General features: G+C 42.1%; 1 protein-coding gene and 1 long non-coding RNA gene across 5 annotated transcripts in view; one reads left to right on the forward strand and one right to left on the reverse strand.

Moving 5' to 3' along the window:
- LOC137563251 (uncharacterized) overlaps window positions 1-6,205 on the forward strand; it is a 28,079-nt gene extending 21,874 nt beyond the window's left edge. Inside the window, exons 2-3 of the long non-coding RNA XR_011030302.1 lie at window positions 5,720-5,863; window positions 5,989-6,205. This is a non-coding gene — a long non-coding RNA (uncharacterized lncRNA). The remainder of the gene's footprint in view (window positions 1-5,719; window positions 5,864-5,988) is intronic.
- Window positions 1-19,715, reverse strand: part of ATOSA (atos homolog A) — a 70,519-nt gene that overhangs the window by 1,793 nt on the left and 49,011 nt on the right. For all 4 annotated transcript variants that reach the window (XM_068275467.1, XM_068275468.1, XM_068275466.1 and 1 more), the window contains exons 5-11: window positions 11,047-12,475; window positions 8,647-8,763; window positions 6,803-6,882; window positions 4,359-4,464; window positions 3,093-3,251; window positions 1,787-1,855; window positions 628-824 (exon numbers count right to left, since the gene is read on the reverse strand). In XM_068275467.1, the coding sequence (XP_068131568.1) occupies window positions 628-824; window positions 1,787-1,855; window positions 3,093-3,251; window positions 4,359-4,464; window positions 6,803-6,882; window positions 8,647-8,763; window positions 11,047-12,475 (2,157 nt within the window). The remainder of the gene's footprint in view (window positions 1-627; window positions 825-1,786; window positions 1,856-3,092; window positions 3,252-4,358; window positions 4,465-6,802; window positions 6,883-8,646; window positions 8,764-11,046; window positions 12,476-19,715) is intronic.

A 19,715-nucleotide genomic window follows, 5' to 3' on the forward strand; every position in this document is an offset into this window, starting at 1 on the left:
CAACAGGCATTATATTTGTTATTATATACCCATTCCAAAATATCTGCTGCTGACTTTTAAAGAGTGACTAGGATGTTTTTACTTTTTATGACACAGTTCCCAAATATGCTTCCGTACTATATATGGAATTCGAATAATAAATGTACATAAGAACAAGGTTAAAAATTGGGTTCTGAATAACACAGCTAACAATCTAAAGCCTGGTACATACATGCAATTTTGACTGGCCAATCACTGGCCAATTTTACCACCTCCATCTAGCATGAGAGCCAACGGCTTTTGAATACTATGAACAAATACTGTAGGTAAGCGCTCATACTACATGGTAGTGGTAAAATAAGCCAATTGCTGTACAAGGCTAAGGTCAAGAAATACGAAAGTGTCTAATGTGTGGTCCTCAGGTTACTTTCCATTCAGCTATAGCAACCAAAGCCTGGAGTGAGGTAATGGAGGCTGTGGCAGCCTTTTCAAGCGTGTGCCGTTACTAACCAGAGATGCCAAATGTTATAACACCCACATTACAGCAACACTAAAAATACAACAACCTTTCCCCTTCCTGTGTCAAATGCAACTTGAGCTATCTTGCTCAAACTTTGTTCATCCCTACCACCAAATAAGGGAGATTACCTCAGGTGGATGAGGTAACGTAATATCCGTTCTTCTATCTTCATGTGGTTTTCAGGGTTTGTCCCCTTCTTATCTCGAGTCACAGAAACAGAGAACGTTCTTTGCCTTAGGAATGTCTGGTGATTGGCTGGCATATCCTGCAGGTCGTATTTCACCACAAACATCTTCACCACAGTCTTGTTTGGATTAAATAAGGTCTGAAATGCAAAAGTTATATGGTTATACGGTGAAATGGTTATAGCAAGGTTAACTGCACCGTTGCCCCCCTTTCCCCCTCCATGGCAACAGAATTGGCTGATGGCTTGTAGGCTAGTGACATGCCTGTTTAGCACTCAGCTGACTTCTTTACGAGTTACTGATTCAACGCTTAAAAACATGTGTGTTAAAGTTCCTGCACCAGCGGGAATGCGTAAAAATGTACGCAATGCGGCCCACCGACCTCGAGGTCGGCAAAAACAAAACTAGCTGGCGGAGGGGGACCGGAGCAGCAGTGAGTGACTACGAGGGCACAGGATGGCTGCATGGGGCTGGTAAAAGCCTCAGATAAGAAACTTTTTTTTTCCCTAGACAATCCCTTTAATACTTTGCTCTACAAAAAGCAAATCTGGCTGGCTGACATGCTACTTCAGGTCTCTAATCTTTGCACTGTTATGAAGACTTTTGGGAGCATATGCATAAATTATTTAATATGTAAATGTGTACAATGTTTGCATAATGCGATTTTGAGCATAGTTAAGTGTCCTCTAAAAAGCAGTTCACAAGTGCCCCCTCCACAAGTGCCCAGCAAACATAAATACCATTTCCTCCGTTTATTGGCTTCTGCTGTCCCTGGATATGGTACAACGGCCAGAAGATGCATTGCTTAGCTGACTGCATGTTCTGTAAATGCCCTTCATTACACTGATGTGGGAAGGGATTGTATGGATTCCCAACCAAGTTATTACTTACCCCGCATCATGTGATGCAGAGGAGTATAATACAATCGGATTATACATGGCAACCTGTTTCTTTGTGGAAAAACCATACACTGTGGACTGCAGTGAGGAAGCTATGGGCGGCAGCACTTTTACACTAATAAATAGATATGCCCCTTCATTTCATCAAACGCAAAAGAGCAAAATCAACAAAAAAAAGCAGCTTGGCAGCCACTGGTACATACCACTTGTATGGTTCCAGAAGGAGGTATGCGATAACCCCTCTTGCCAAGAGACTCTAATGTAATATAACCCTGTGAAGCAGAAACATTATCACTGAAAACACCCATTTCATAATTCTGTAGACAGTATAATGGAAATCTAAGTTGAGTAAAGAAAGATACAGAGGAGCTTTAAAAAAATCCCTTTTAAGGCAAAGGACCAGGTCTTGTAAGGTTTTTCTTCTTCCCCTCAATCAGTGATCTGTAAACTTGTCTCTCCAGCTGTTAAAGAGACTCCGTAACAAAAATTGCATCCTGTTTTTTATCATCCTACAAGTTCCAAAAGCTATTCTAATGTGTTCTGGCTTACTGCAGCACTTTGTACTATCACAGTCTCTGTAATAAATCAATGTATCTTTCCCTTGTCAGACTTGTCAGCCTGTGTCTGGAAGGCTGCCAAGTTCTTCAGTGTTGTGGTTCTGCTATGCACTCCCCCCTCAGAGGGGAAAGAAACACACAAATGATCTCTTGAGATTCAAAAGGAAGGCTGTATACAGCCTGCTTGTGTATGGATGTATTTTCTATGTGTGGACATACTGTACATCAACCTACTTCCTGTTTTGGTGGCCATTTTGTTTGTTTATAAACAAACTTTTTAAAGCTGTTTTTAACCACTTTTAATGCGGCGGGGAGCGGCGAAATTGTGACAGAGGGGAATAGGAGATGTCCCCTAACGCACTGGTATGTTTACTTTTGTGCGATTTTAACAATACAGATTCTCTTTAAGTAACTACAAGTCCCACAATGCATTGCAGAAGTCTGACAGCCACAGTAATGATTCATAAAGGCAAATGCATTGTGGGACTTGTATTTCCTTAACAGCTGTAGAGCCAAGTTTGCAGATCACTGCCCTGGATCAACTGGGATATGTACAGGTTCAGGATGGGTTTTTTTGTTTTTTTTCTTGTTGGACTTGATGGACGGATGTTTTTTTTCAACCAGAGTGCATTTTACCACAAAATAATATAGAATGGTTTTGAGCAAGTCAGCAGTAACAAGTAGCAAGAGCCAAAAGACATTTAGATTTTATCTTGAAATATCTACGGTAAATTGTATCTTTTTTTACTAGTAACAAAACAATGTTAGATATAAATTAAGTGGCCCCAGTAACTGAAATAAAATTTAATTTAAATGAGTAATTTCACAAGTGTAACTAGATTTGTGAATTACTGAAGGAAAGAGCACTCTTTATGTATCTCTCAGAACTAGACATTATGGGGTACAAGCTCTATGCACCATTACTATTCCTGTGCACAGCCAGCGCACTTACCATGTAAGGAGAGGGTGCATTGTCATCTGAAACACTATAGAAAGACACTTTGACAGGCAAGGTCATATGGGTTGGGCAGAAGACTCCACTCGCCCCAACATCTGCTGTGAAACCCTCAACTATGCCCAAAGGTTCAAATCGATAATTTAGAACAGACTCCTGAAAAGCAAAAACAATCATTTACTAAATGCGTACATTGAAAGACCTTGTCCTGCATACTGTTACATATCTGAGTGAAGAGAAACTCTTTTCTAATGTCTGAGTCCCCCTTATAACAGCTGGAAAGTAAATATTACATTTCTTGTAAATGGTTTTGTCACTACATGGACTCCACACACCTCTGCAGCATTACCTACCACATAGGCGGTTTTCTATGCACCTTTGTAGTGTATGAGCCCCAAGTCCTAAATACAACTTCTCTGAAGTCCCGCACATTTAGTTTGGTTTTATTTGTATAGATACAATGGTTTAGCTTGAGTATGTGCTGATTTTAAAGAAAACCTGAAATGGTAGTAAACTAATGTGCGATAAACACATTTGAGCAGTAAAAGAAACGGTTTTACCAAATACAATTCATGCATGTTTATTCCAAGCAGTTAAAATGTTCTGCTACCTTAGCAAACACAAGGAAGTGTGACTGGATATTATATATTGGGGACCTTTACCTATAAGTCTTAAGATGGGGGTGTCAAACGCAAAAACACAGTGGTCTGCAATTGAAACCTGGGACAAATAATTAGTGACCACCTCCCTCCCCTTATTTAAACAGTTCCCTGGTGTCTAGTGGCCTACCTCCCTTCCCTATACAGTTCCCTGGTGTCTAGTGGTCCCTCCTTCACTATAAAGTTCCCTGGTGTCTAGTGGTCCCTCCTTCACTATAAAGTTCCCCGATGTCTAATGGCCCTCCTCCTCTCCCTATACAGTTTGTTGGTGTCTAGTGGCCCACCTCCCTCCACTGTACAGTTCCCTGGAGTCTAGTGACCCACCTCACTTCCCTAGTATCTAGTGCCCCCCTCCTCTATACAGTTTCCTGGTGTCTAGAGGCCCCTCTTCCTTCACATTGTGGCTTCATAGTTTCACTGATTAGCCACATAGGCTTAGCACTCCAATGTTTGTGAGTCAAATAAAATGTAAAGTGGGGAAACCACTTGTGTGCCCGATTTGATGGCACTGCGGGTCAGACTTTGCCCGCAAGCCGAGTTTGACATGTATGCTTTAGGACTTTGGGCATCTGCTGACAAATACATTGATAGTTCTATAGCTTACCTCAAAATTTCCCAGAAGGCTTAGACAAGGTGCAGGTGGAGCACTGCTACTGAGTAGGTATTCAGTGCCGCATTCTACATTCTTTTCTTTTTTCTCACAGTGACGTCTGTCATGGACAGAAGAGAGATTAATTATCTTCAGGCTTACAAACTCCTAATTATTGACTTCAAGTGTAATAGAATCATACATACATATGTAATAATACACACACACACACACACACACACACACACACACACACACACACACACCGCCCAAAGCAACCATGGACGATCATTCTGGGCGAAACTTGTAATGGATGAGTGGTACGACTAATGCTGGAAATACACGGTTTGTACCGCTCGATTGAGCCATTTAGATGGCTCGATTGATAATTTCCGACATGTCCAATCACCCGCCCGATCGATTCCGCATGGGGACAATGGAAAAGATAAGGAAAAATGAGCAGAAGAGAATCGCCCGCGGGGTCAAGCGGCGAATCGATCAGGCAGCATAATCGAGCCGCAGAAACGCACCGTGTATTGCCAGCATACAGCTGCTTACACACCTGAGACAAAATACAATCTAGTCTTATTATAAAATTCAAGATAACACTATAACTATTGGTTAAAGTGACTCAATGCTGGAAAAATTGAAAAGTTATTATACATATTATACATACCTGGAGCTTTCTCCAGCCCCATCCGCTCGGATTGCTCCCACGCCGCTGTCCTCCGCTGCTTGCAGCTTCGAGAACCGGGTTCTGTCGCTTACATCATTCGGAGCCAGTCTAACGTAAGAGAAGTGCACTGTTTGCGTATCTCTCCAGCAGCCGCTGGAGAGATACATAGAGGGCGCGCTTTTCCTGCATAGACTGGCTCCCACTGACGTAAGTGATGGGACCCAGTTCCTGAAGCTGCGGGCAGTGGAGGACAGCAGTGTGGGAGCAATCCGAGCGTATGGGGCTGGAGAAAGCTCCAGGTATGTATAAAACATTTTAATTTTTTCAGCTCTGGTACACTTTAAATAGATGAGAAGCAGAATGATGCCTCAATGTTTCTTATAGAAGAAAGGTGGGAGGTAACCACTCTGTTACTACCTTTGGTGAATCAAAATCAGCTGTATTTAGTCATTACTCACGTTCTATATGCTGCTTCCGTACCGTAATACACTCAGTCGATAATACTAAATGAGCAGAACAGCAGCAGTAGCCATTAACTAGACAAACTGCTCATAGCTGCACTTCTAATGAAGACAATCTGTGGTGTACCAGTTTTACAGTTTCACAGTTTGGCCTAAATAGCTAAATACCTTCAAAAATGCAACAGATACATGTGTGCTGAAAATCTAACATGCTCATCAACATATTGCCTTTCCTATAGTGAAGTCCTGCATATCGGAGTCAGAGAAAAAGGCTTATTGAAGGAGTGTACCAATAATTGGAATGAAGACAGACAGAATAGTCACAGTCTCTTATTTGTGGAAGACATCTATGACAGCCACACGACGTGAATCAGATGTAACAGGTGTGGTAATGATTATTAACCTGGATTTTTACGTCTTCCACAATATGCAACAATGGTAAAATGAAGCAAAAATGTATATACAGTATGTGGCATAATAAATTATTCACCATTGGATTTTTCCATAGGTTTCACACGGCAAGGACCAGATACTAGGGCAAACCTTTGTCTACCATGTGCTACCAGATGTGAAAAGATGGTATAGATTTCCCCCCAAAGACATGCAGCTGTGACGGATTCCAGAGGGTGACCATATTTTACAAGTTTCAGTCAAAATGTAGAAATTCTGACTAAAGCCAAGTTTGGGTTACAACACTATATTAAAAATATAGTGGAAATACTATAATACACACACACATATTGTGTGTATGGTGATATATTAAACAAGGTGGAAAGTGTGTGTGTGTGTGTGTGTAGGTGTGTGTGTGTGTGTAGGTGTGTGTGTGTGTGTAGGTGTGTGTGTGTGTGTGTAGGTGTGTGTGTGTGTGTAGGTGTGTGTAGGTGTGTGTAGGTGTGTGTAGGTGTGTGTAGGTGTAGGTGTGTGTGTGTGTGTGTGTGTGTGTAGGTGTGTGTGTGTGTGTAGGTGTGTGTGTGTGTGTGTAGGTGTGTGTGTGTTTTAGAGAGGTAGTGGATTTCTGCCATGTGATGCATGCTGGTTTGTCCCTGTGGGCACACACCAGAAGTTGTGACTTGTGATTACATTCTCTTTTAAAGGTGACACTATACTTAGCACCTTCTCCTAGCAGAAATGAAGCTAGACAAAAACAAAAGAATATACTGGAGCAGCCCACAAATAAATGTCCTATACAGTATACAGTAGAATTAACCCATATTAGAAGTGTGACCAGCATAATATGCAGCTCCATAGAGTCATCTCACCAATTCACTGGAAATAAATATTTTCATACGAGCATAAAAGAAGATGTACAAAAATATAAATACCTCCTTGTGGATAAACCTTTTATTTGTAGTAAGGAAGTGTCCAGATCAAAATACCCTGACTGTGTTTTTCTTTGTGGGACCTAGGTAAAACAAAAATATGCTTTTATCTGGTACATCGTAGCCTTTAATGAACACTTGTGTGTGGGAGACATCACACCTACAATCATTGTCACCTCCCAAGATTTAGCCAACTGCCATTTAGGCCATGTTCACAATGGCCATCGCATTCCCTGGGACAGCAGGAACACAACGGATCATGACAGGGGCACCGCATGGTTTCCACGCATTGCTTCAGGTAGAGTGAAGCATACAGTCAATATAAATGGTTTAAATTGAATCACTTCAAAAAGTGCTCCAAAGAGTTTGCGTTTTCAAAAGAATCACAGCACTGCTGCGGGAACACCCTCATATGCTTACCAAGTGCTTTTCAAAACGTGGGAGCTTTGAGAATTGCCCTTGGTGTGACCCAGCCCTTGTACCTTAAGAGATGTGGCACGGGATAAGCAGTGCCAAACCTACTTAGAACTATGCAATGTTCCTTTTTTCTCACAGTAAATGTGCCCACTGGTGATACAATCTTGCCAAATTCATGTAGTAGAACTGAGGGAATATACTTAAATGGGTACTTTAGGTGTAGGTCACATCACATAGAAGTGGTAAGGTTGTACAATCAAAATAGTATCATAAGTGGGCACCTTAAAGGGACCCCAGCAACTAATTTACAAAATATACAAACCGAAGGACGGAAGCGCCCAACACTGCAGGGAGCCCCAACTGCAGGTCTCCCTGGAAGAAGATGGATGCCACCATAAAGACAGGGGGCTAGGGAGCAGCCTACCAAATGTAAGCAGTGCCTGCCAACCCTCCATGGCACACCATTTACAAACCTCCCTTAGGAGGAGGTTCAGGTTATATGTTTTGTGAATGAGGTGCTCAAGTCCATTTAATGTTTTAGAATCCAGGGCTCTAAATGACAGTTTGGCATGGATCACACTTGCTCCCTTTGTGTGCATTCTTCGGTTATGCTGTGTGCATTCTTCTGGCAGCCTCCTGTTCTCTTTGGCAGCAGTAGTGTCTGAAACGCAGACCTGAAACAAGCAGACTCCAGTCAGAAACACCTGACTGTCACATTTGCCCAGGGCCTATGGCTAAAAGTAGTGATAGTCATTTCTAGAAGAACTCCTGGAGATGCAAGGGATTTGTTTGATCAACTAAGAGATATGCAAAGCTCTGATTTGCTGTGATCACATCCTGCTTTAGCACATGATCATGAATAGCAAATCAGAGACTTGCATATGTCTCACTTGACCAAACTGATCACATGCTTCTCCGTGAGTTCTAGCAGCCCAGGTCCTGTTCACAAAGAACACAATCTTAGAATATCTCTCTCGCTCCATATTGTGTTTGGTACCAGGAGCAAGTAACACAGACAATGAAAATGGGATCACAGACCATGCAAACATATTTTCAGAGCAGGAAGTAAGGAATAAAGAACTGATGGCTTGTTTTATTTTAATTTTCTGGATCCCTGCTAGGGAAATTGCATTCACTTCCTGCCTTACTCACAAGTGAGACCATATACAGGAAGTAGGAAGAGAATGCCCCAATGTGTAACAGGTTCTAATCCTTCCCCACTTCATCCAAAACAAAGTTTGGGCATAGTTGGGGTTGAAACAGAAGGTTTATCATAAGCAAAACACCACACATTTTTCTTGTAGTAAAGAAAATGTACTGATAAGCATTCTGAGTGGCTGCATACACATCCAGCAATGTTTAAAAAGTGTTTTTTTTTTTTGTTTTTTTTTTTAATATTTTAAAGTGTGTTGTAACAGAGAGTGACTTACAGGACTAGATAGTAATGGCAAGCCTGTGCAGGGGTGGAAGGCCTTAGTAGAGACACCATCTAGGGAATGAAAACCCTTCTTCCTCCAATTGTTAGATGGCCGTAGTGGTACAGGTTTCTGGGCAAAATAAAAATCATACAGAACAATTAGTTCACATTCATCAATAAAGAAAATGCATACAGCTAAAGAAACTAGCATAATTTCATGAAAAGGACGTTATACCACAGTCTACTGCATTTTATTTTACTCTTCCTATGCAGGGGCAGAGAAAAGAAAAAAAGGATGCCTTTTAATAAACAACATACTGTTTCATGTTGCAAGCTTCCAGAGCTAGTCTCCTACAAGGACAAACAGATTCAGAACAAGTTGTTCTATTGTTCTGATGTAAGGGGATTGTGTTCCCTCTAGTGTTCACTAGACAGCACAGCAAGAGAAACCTGCTGCAGCCTTATTTGTGTTTAGACACAGTCATGCTTGGCAGCAACATAAATACATAAATACTGTGGTCTAGAGACAGTACTAAGCTAAATACAGTCATTATGTATAATCTTGTTTACTGTAAGTAAACGCCACAGTGCAGAAGTAATGTATTATCCCATATCCTTCTACACATTTAAATATTTTATCCATGAACCAGCTTTCCCTGGTAATGTATGAAAACACATCAGAGCTGTGTCCAGAGAAAAAATATCATGCAATCATGCCAATTCCACCCTGGCCAATGGGGTCTTTTGAGGGTGATGGGGGTGGGGTTGCCACATCCTCATTTCTGGGGAAGGGAGTGGGTGAAAGCATACTGCCACTGACCTTACTTTACCCCTTCATATGATTGGAAGGAGGCTGGTTATGACCATACCCCCACCCTTTCATGCCTACATATGGAAGATGTGGCTTTGGTAGCCTCTTGCCCACTTCCTGTAATACGCTGTGGGAGGTTATGGGGGTATTGTACAATACCAAACCTTGGAATGTACCTCAGGGAGGTGAAGGGGGTGAAGCTGTACAAAGAGATACATCCTACCATTCAATCTATAGGCTAGTGAGTTCCTATCTTACACCATAGGCTAGTCAGTTTCTATCTTTTGCTTATGCAGCAGTTCCATTGTGAGGCAGCATTTCAGAGAAACATGCCTAAAGTCAGTCTCACTATTGGATTTTATCATTCTGTCTTCTACTTTTATTGTCAAGGCTCTTTCAGTAAAGGTTTAAATCTGGCTACATATTCAGAATTTCTTACCTGCTAAGGGATGACCCACGGACTGTGAATCAAGAGTTAAAGGACCATTATTGCGAAAAATTGTAATATACATATAGTCCCCGATTAAACGAGAAAAGGGACTGCAGGTTTGTTCTTAACCTAAATCAGTTCTCAAGTCGGAACACTGTGCCATCTCTGACCCCTGTACCTACAGTGCCTTCCTTTGTACCTTGTGTCCTCATGTGTCCGCCTCTGTCCTCCTCTATGCCCCTTTGTGTACCCCTTGTGTCGTCCTCTATGCCCCTTTGTGTCCTCCGTTTGGCCTCATGTCCTCCTCTGCATGTGCACAGCAGGGAGTCCCCAACATTGTGGCGGGTTGGAGGTTTGTATTGGCAGGCGTTCACAAGTCAGGAACTCCCTGCATTTGGACTATAAGACGTAGTGACTTTTTTCTCCACTTTTGGGAGAACAAAAGTGAGTCTTATAATCCAAAAAAATACAGTAATTCACACGTCACAATATTCAATGAATAAATATTTTTGCACTATCCTCATTAGGATGGTTTTCTTCAGTGACCTACTGGGATGAGAAGGCACACATTGCTGCTGAGCTCTGAATGTCTGCCCTTGGGTCTAGCAATCACGTAAGCCTGAATCATATAAGATTCATTTCAAAGGGAATCAAACTAGACATAACTAAATCCACTATGGATGCAAATATCAATCACCATGAAGAAACTCCGGAACCAGTGGTGTAGCCAAGGAGCTATGGACCAAACTGTGTTTTACAAGGGGCCCCCTAAAGCTCTCTATACCCAATTGATATGGAGCACCACAACATGCCCCAGTGCCAGAGTGGTGTAAGCAGAGGAGAGGAGCAGTTTGCTAATGGTAACAATTCAGAGCACATATAGAAGTGATCAATGCAAGCATAGCACCAATAATAAGAATACAGCTAATACAGCAATTGGATGGGGCCCCTAGTGAACCCCTCTGGTTTAAGGGCTTAGTGCAGTCACAATCTCTGTATCCCCCTATTTTTTTGCCACTGTGTGGTACTCAACTTTATCCATACAGGACACCTTATTTAAAAAAAAAAGTGCTCACGTACCAGAGTTTCTTCATGTACAGATTATCAGATTATTACTTGGCCATCTTTCATTGATACAAACATGAAAGCATTATATTAATGAATATACGTACTGCCTGCTCTGTTGTCTTCAGCCGCTCACATTTTGGACAGCTGCCACCGGCTTTTCCTTGCTCTTGTGTGCCACAGTCACATTTGGATGGATCTTCATTCTCATCATGTGTTGTTTTCGACTTGTCCTGGGACTCTTTGCATTTGAAACCATCCCGGTCAGTCTTTACGTAATTTTCTATGCTATGTAGCTGATTGTTATGATCAGACCCTTGTGCTTTCTTTGCGTTACTCTCTATAAATTTAGTCTCTGATGCATGGAAAAGTCCACAGGTTTTCAGTGCCAGTACATTTCGTGAACAGTTCTTGCGATTATCATTTTGTGAACAGTCACTGTTTTTACTTTCAGCTGCTTGTCTGTTACTGACACACATGTAGACATTTGTGGTACTATGGTGTGAGATGTGACTTCCTCTAATAGGATTGTTTTCTGTCTGCTCACCGTGTTTTAAGCCCTCTTTTTCAGGCAGCACGGCCACATTTTCTTTACTAGATGAAAGTGCAGATGTGTGTTTATTTGTAAGGTTCTGAAATGTGTTTGAAATGTGCTCGTTGGGTTGAACCAGAATGAGTCTCCTTCTTGCTTGTGGTTTTGGCGAGATTCTACCTTCAGGACTAGGTCGAGAGGAAGTAATGGGTGTAACTGAAGAGGTTTTTAGATTTCGGTCCAAGTTGTCAGGGGTTAGAGTAAAATCTAAACTGGGCGTACTTATAATAGGAGTTTCTTTCTCTATTTTGTTAAAGTTTTCATCTTCAGATAGGTTTCGGAATATTTTAGAGATAGGGCTGGAGTCGTGCATTTTGAAGGAACAATTGGTTCTGTGGGTGGTTGCTGGATCGCATTGTAGTAAATGCTGTGCAATTCTTGCTATGACTTCTTGACGTTCTTGAATTAAGGTGCCTATCAGGGGATTGGTCTCAGGTGGCTGATTTGAGTGTGGATTAGATATAGGCATATCCACCAAAGATAAGGATTTAAAACTTCTAATAGGGGAGTCTGATGGAGTTGCCTTGGAGTCTCTAATCATGCTAAAACCTTGAACTTTAGATGGAGATGCTCCAATGTCATAGCCACTTCCACCCCCAGGTGTTAATTTAATGCTTCTGCCAGGAACAGTGAGATTCATGCTTAAACTTGTTCTAGCTTGTTGTAATCCTTCAGGTCCAACAGTCCAGATCTGTCCATACTGGCTGCTCTCCTTTAGCTCTCGAGGCTGAGGAACACTCAGCTCGTGCGTGGAGAACCTTTTCTCAAAGAAGCCAAGGGTACTATGGATGCTACAGTTCAGTACTGGATAACTGGATTGTCTAGGCAAAGACTGGACACTGACTTTCAAGGCCACATTGTGAGAGACATTAGGAACAGGAAACACATGTTCAGTTGGTGTATGTGTAAAATTCCACTGCAGCTCTCCATCAGCAGGACTCACTCTGTGAATGCATACAAAATAAGACAATTAGACTTTCAGAGTACCCACTCAGTAAGACAGCTTTACGCCAGTGATTGGCATTCAGCACCAACCTATCAGAGAGTTCTACAATCAGGAAAAACAAAAATCTTAAAACAGAAAATGAAATCCAAAGGGTGCAGGTTATCTGCCCATAACAGCTGACTTAAGGCTGCTTACACACTAAAACGTTACAGGCGCACGTTAGTGCAGCCTGTAACGCTCCCCCAACGCACAGCAATGTAACACATGGGCTGTTCACACTGCCCACGTTGCGTTACATGTAACGCTGCACGTTCTTCCGAAAGTGCAGCATACTATAGCGTTACAGCGGCTTAAGCCACGTTAGACTGTTTGCACATGCTCAGTCATGTTGGGGAGGAGCGGAGAGCGGCCAGGCACATGGCTAATTAATATTCACTGCACGTTGTGACGTGCAGTGTTTACTTCCTGGTGCGGCCGCTCTGTGCGGCGATTGGACGGCGGGACCACGTGATGCCGCATGCGTCCAAGAGTACGCATCACGGACGCCAGAGTGAGCTGCACAACGCGGCTCACTCTGACGTCCACATCGAAGAGCACAGGCCCTGCGTTAGGTGCACGTTATGCGACCTTAACGTAGCACCTAACGCAACGTCTTGGTGTGCAAGTAGCCTAAAAACACCTACCGTATTTATGCATACACACTGAATCTTTAATTTAGTAGGTCAGGACTACAGCTTTATTTAATGGACTATACCTTGTACCAGTTACTGGATAAATGGATATGCACAGAAAGAGCCGCAGTCCAGACCAGGTTGAAGTAAAAGGCTGATATGTTCATTCGAAAAAATCCACAGACATGCAATTAAATCACAGGATCAACTCACGAGTATCGGGCCCACCATCCGCCCCCAATCGTACAATTGTAGCTAAAAGCTACTGGATAAATGGCTGTAAATAGCTCACTGGTTATTTTGGGCCTCAGACATATACTAGCTTTGATGAAGCATAAGCTTTAAAGTAGAACTGAACTCTTGCACAGGACACAAGGAAAACTGAGAAATGCAGTCTGTGTGTTTTTAGAGAGAAGAGCCAGTCTCATTACCCCTCATCTTATGGGGGGAATGTTTGGAGTGGCACACCTTACCGTGTTGGTTGGATGCATAACCTTGGGTGCAAAGCGCCACCCTATGTAAAGCATACAAGTCCAAGGATCGGTTAGCACACCAGGCTTCTCATAAGCGAAGAATGTCGTTTATTCCAACCAATGCATGTGTCAAACACTAAACGCTGAAGATAGTTTCGGGGTCACGCAGTGTCAACCTCTTCAGAACAGTGCAGACATATAGTGCAGTCTGCAGCGGTGAGGGTCTGTGCTGGGAGAAGCTGCAGGTGAGGTCAGTGCTGGAAAATCTGCAGGTGTGGGGGATCCTGTTTGGGTACTTTCTAAGCTCTCTGAAATAAACCACTTTTAAACAGGAAGGCATGGCTCTTTGAAGCGGTTTCTAAACCGTAACTGTAGGATCAGCATTCCCCAATCCTGTGTAAACACATGCAATATTGCCGTCAATGAGGTTTCTTTACCAACCCGCTGTCAGTGTTTGAGAATTTGATTTAACATTTTTTTTTAATAAATCATGTTTAAACTAATGCAAACTGATATTTTACATGGTTTTCAGTATTTTAGTTTATCTTTGTATCAGCTAGAGCAGGCTCAGTGATGTGCACATCAAAGATAAGGAAACCCTACTACATCAGCTGTTGAGCAATGTGAAAGAACAAACCTCTATTTCCTGCCAACACTGCCTACCATCTGGGTGAGAGGGGGGAGTAAACTTCATGAATACACTCAACACAGGTTGTTGACTGTTCTATTTAAACGAAGAAAAAAAGCTGCAAACCAGTTTCGCATAGAGAAATTAGGTTTGTGGATAAATTTCACAAGTCTTTTAAAAGGGAAACATTTTCAGTCAGCATTAGTCAATTTTAAGTAAAAAAATAAATAAATAAAACCAACATTTTACATTTATCAGCTGCTGTATGCACGATGTACCATTCAGGAAACTGCTGTAAAAGTGGCCATCCATGGGCTGACTGCAGCCCGATATGACAATCGAATATTGCCCACCAGAAAAAACAAGGGACTAGAGACTCATAGCTTAAAGGTCAACTAAAGTGAAAATAATATGGAGGCTGCCATATTTATTTCCCTTTAAACAATACCAGTTGCCTGGCAGCCCTGCTGATCTATTTGGCTGCAATAGTGTACGAACAACACCAGAAACAAGCATGCAGATAATCTTGTCAGATCTGACAATGTCAGAAACGTGATCTGCTGCATGCTTGTTCAGGGGCTATGGCATAAAGAGGAACTCCAGTGAACATTTTAGTGTTGGCAGGTGATGTAGCTGCTGCATGGTTTTTGGCAGTTGGAAACAGCTGTAACAGCTATTTTCCACAATGCAACAAGGTTCAGGCAAGGAACACACTTGACTGTTTTCGTGCGCGTTTTCTGCACAGAAAAACTGAGAACTCATGTTAATCAATGGGCTAGTGCACACTTACTGTGTTGATTGCACGCAGAAAAAAAAAAAACTGACATTCTGCATGATGACTCTGCACATTTTGGCAGTTTCCTCTATCATTTATATCAGCTGCTGTGAAAAAACGCGCGCGTTTTCCTGCATGGAAACACACTTGGTATGCAGAAAAAGTATGCAGAAAAACGCGCGCAGAAAACTGAAAGTCAAGTGTGTTCCCTGCCTCACAGACAGGAAACTGCCAAAAAAAGTACGTACTTTTCTTGTGGGAGGGGTTTCACCACAATATCAGCCATACAGCGCCCCCTGATGGTCTGTTTGTGAAAAGGAATAGATTTCTCATGTAAAAAGGGGGTATCAGCTACTGATTGGGATAACGTTCAATTTTTGGTCGGAGTTTCTCTTTAAGTATTAGGGCCCATTCACACTGGGGCAATTTCCGCTAATTGCCAAAGTGCTAGCCTAATACTAACTAATGGCAGTGGTCTCACTGCAGCAATTGCCGCCGATCGCAGGCAATTCACGATTAGCGGCAATCGCAAAATGTGGTGCAGCATTTTACCGTGATTCTACAGTGATTTTGATAGTGCTTAAAAGCGCTAATCGCGATTGCTCAAAAATCGCAAGAGTGTACAGTGATTTTACCACATTAATCATGGTAAAATCACCCACGCAAAACACCAGCGTGATTGCCAGTGTGAATAGGCCCTTAGAGACAGAGGATCAGCCAGGCAACTGGTATTGCTTAGAAGGAAATAAATATGGCAGCCTCAATATCCCTCTTGCTTCAGTTAGACTTTAATCAAGTAAGAGAGCTTCTGCACTCGTGGTTCTCTGTACTGAGGTGGAACGCAGCTCAAAAGGCTGAACTCGATGGACACCCAACTTTTTAAACTACATATCAATGGGGTGCATTAACTAGAGTCCGTTAAACTTCACTTGTGCAGGAAGCACACACCTTGCGAGTTTGCACAAATTACATGATTTGCATACATCTCAGTAAACTGAACATGAGCTGCCTGCACACATTAATTACGTTATAGTAAACTCCAAGAGACCAGGAAAAGTAGTGTACTATATCAGAATCAGTCCTACATTGTATATTTATACAGATGCATTTGCTTGGACCTGATGACTGAGTTTACTATAGCAGAGGTTTACTATAACGTGATTCTACTGTATACCCCTATGTAACTAGGTAACATTGTAAAATCGGACTTCAAAAAATGATGGGGTAAAATTAGATTCAATATTATATAATGAAAATCTAAAACTGATCAGGAAAAGGCTTCAGAGGATCCCATGAGGTGGGGTAACAGCCATAGGCAGGAGTGAGAGTAAGGCTTCTTAGCTTTGTACTGCGGCAAGCTGTATAGTGAATGTGGCTGTTACATTAAAAAGCATCTCTGCTGAGATTCGGATTCATGTCTATTGAGGCACTCTGGTTAAGTGGTATTGATCTATATGTAGCTAGTATATGCCTAGCTTAAAGGGAACCTGAAGTAAAAGTGATGGGGCTGACATTTATTTCCACTGCCTGGCTGCCTTGAGGATCCTCTGCCTCTAATACTTTTAGCCATAAATCCTGAACAAGCGTGCAGCAGATCAGAGGTTTCTGACAAAAATCTGACAAAATTAGCTGCATGTTTGTTTCAAGTGGCTGGTTCAGACACTACTGCAGCCAAAATAGATCAGCAGGGCTGCCAGTCAACTGGTATTGTTTAAAAGGAAATAAATATGGCTGTCACCATATATCACTCACATAAGGTTCACTTTAAGAAAGGTAGGGAAACATTAGGATGTGAGTTTCAGATGGTGGGTTAGTGTTAAGCTAGGCTTAGGGACAGTTGTTGCTTAAAGGGAAGGTGAAAAAAGAATAGGTGATAGATTAAGTTAAATAAAGTTTAGATGTCAGAGGTTAAAGCCTATCTCCAGTCACAAGCCCTTGCCCCTCCCAGCTCTACAGGCTGGCCACACCCCTCCTACTTTGGAAGCAGGGGTTAAAAAGTTAGACAACAAAAAGGAAATACAGTTTTTGGGGACTATAGAGAGCTATGAGGGACAGTGGCTCGGAAGGGGTTTCAGTTGAAAATTGAACGAGGGAAGGGTTGGGCAACAAGGATGGAGTCCTTAAAATGGGTGGGCTTATGCAAGATTCCGAAAACTGGGTATTGACAAAAACACTGCCGATAGCCTTCTGCTAAAATGATCAGGCCCCACGTGTCCTGAAGAGGCGTGTGTTGTACGCGAGAAACAGCTGTAGAGCAGGGGCGTTTTGTTGCACCCGTATGTGGTGGCCAATAAATGAGGTTTTGTATGGAGAGTGCCAGAGTCCGTTCTGTCTTTTGGTCAAAGTGATTAGGCATGCCTGCTCTGTACTGGCTGATTGACCATCAACAGAAATGTCCTGCTGTTTCCAGATCACACTGTCACTTGATAAATTCCCCGAAATCAGATGTTTATCAGTAATATGGTACTGAACAAGATTCACGCATATTTGAACCTGCCAGAAAATCCAACCACTTGTTATTAAAAGGGAAGAGCAGTCAGTCACACTGACCGATTGCTGAGAGGGGGCAAAGGTATATATGTCACTGTGCAGGCACCTGATCCTGCTGAAGCAGAGCTGTAAATAGTCATTCTGGATTTCATAAGTCTCTGATCTGTGCTGCCAGCTAAATGGGAGTATTATAAACCTCATTTAAAGGGAAACTCCACTCTCACTGAAAACTGCAACAAACCTCTGCAAGACTTTCTGTAATACAATATTACTAAAAGAATATCTGCATTTTACTTTGAAGCCAGCAATAAATCTTGTTAACTGACTGAAACTACATATCTATGCCATCCTGGAATCTGTACTCCCAGATTCCAGCTTATTTAAACACTGTGCTAATCATAATTCTTGCAGCACAAAATAGGCACAAACTAAGCACTAACCAAACATAATGGAATTTAGTGTGTGCCGATTATACAGGGGCCAGCTTCTACTTTTAGGCCTCTTTCACAGTGGGACGCTGCGTTTGATGCGACATTAAGGTTGCATAACGTGCCCCTAATGAAACGCATTGAAAGACTATAACTTGGACGTTATAGTACATTCTTTAGTCCTGCGTTTGGTGCGCCGTTCTTGTCGCACAGTGATGGAACGAAAACGGTGCATGCTTTACATTAAAAAAAAAATCAAAAAAAAATCCCATTACTGAGCATGTGCAACACACACAACGCAGCAGATTTATTACTAAACGCACAGCATGCAGCACTTTTTAAATATTGCTACACGTTACAACGCAACGTGTGCACTGTGAATGTCACACAGACTTAATATTGCTGTGCGTTAGTCCACGTTAAAACCTTTCCTAAGGTGCGACTTAACGTTGCACTGTGAAAGAGGCCTAAATGACAAGAGTCACAATGAGCACAGCAAATTCAAATCCACATACCTTAATCACGGAGGTATTCTAAACAGCTTATTTAAAATCAGTAATTCTGATCTGTATGAAACTAAAAACTGCAGCTGTGAAGTGGGAGAAACCCCAAGTAAATGTGAGGATTTTTTGAGTTATCGCTCAAGCATCTCTGGTATACAAACGGCAGTTTAACTGCAACGTGCATGGTGTGTCTTGCACCTTCTCATGATAACATGATGCTGGCAATTGCAACAGCTGTCTAGATGTGCATTTGATTATGTATATGAGCAAACAAGACACCCAGGCAAGATCTGACTGCCCATGGTTAGGCTATAAACATATAAAGCATGCATGGATAAAGTAAGTGGGAGGTTGATCCTGGCAAAAGACTGACCTGGAGCTGCCAAGAAATTACAAAAATTATCTACCGTAATTGCTTTCCCCCCTAGCAAACTTGGGCTACAAGGGTGTTGGGAGCTGGCAACACATAGTTTACTGGTTGTCAAAATAAATCCACAATCTATTAATAAAAAGTATTTATTAGTATTGTAAGAATCTTACAAATGCATTATGCCAAGATGGTTTGAGGTTACAGCATCAATGCTGCATGTGATTGCTCATAGTAAAAAAAAAAAAACAACAAAAAAAAAAGAGCAACAAACAAAATGGGCTCAACTCAAAGCATTTACGCATTCAGTAATGCAGAAAACAGCTTACCTGTCCCGCGCCGGTCCTCAGAGATCCTCCGATCTCCTGCCGCGGTGCAGTTTCACTGCGCCATGTGAATACTTATTCACATTCCCATCATGCGCCTGCTGTCAGCTTACAAATTGGCAGAAAGGAAACTGTACCTGGCGGGAGAACGGAGGATCGTTGAGGTCCAGCGTGGGACAGGACGGCTGCAAGGGGCTGGCAGAAGCCCCAGGTATGTGATACTCTATTTGTTAATCTTCAGTTCCGCTTTAAATGTCACTATGGCTGTTCCCACATGTAAAAGTTAAATTACTGACTAGTGAGGTAAGTTACTGACTTGTACAGTAAATACCTCAATAAATGTCAATTCACAAGGGCTTGTTCACACTACAAGAGCTTTTTAAGCGCTAGGGATTTGAAAAGCTCTTGCTAATGCAATGCTATGGGGGATTTTTACAAAATCACATCCCTCAAGTTAGAACACACACATAGGATTACATTAGCAAGAGCATTTAAAATCACAAAGTGCTTAGAAAAGCTCTTGTAGTGTGAACAAGCCCTTATTACGGTTATAAGCTGCCACAAGCAGCTCTTGCAA

The sequence above is a fragment of the Hyperolius riggenbachi genome, chromosome 3 (genome assembly GCF_040937935.1).
Source record: "Hyperolius riggenbachi isolate aHypRig1 chromosome 3, aHypRig1.pri, whole genome shotgun sequence".
In the NCBI taxonomy this organism is placed as follows: domain Eukaryota; kingdom Metazoa; phylum Chordata; class Amphibia; order Anura; family Hyperoliidae; genus Hyperolius; species Hyperolius riggenbachi.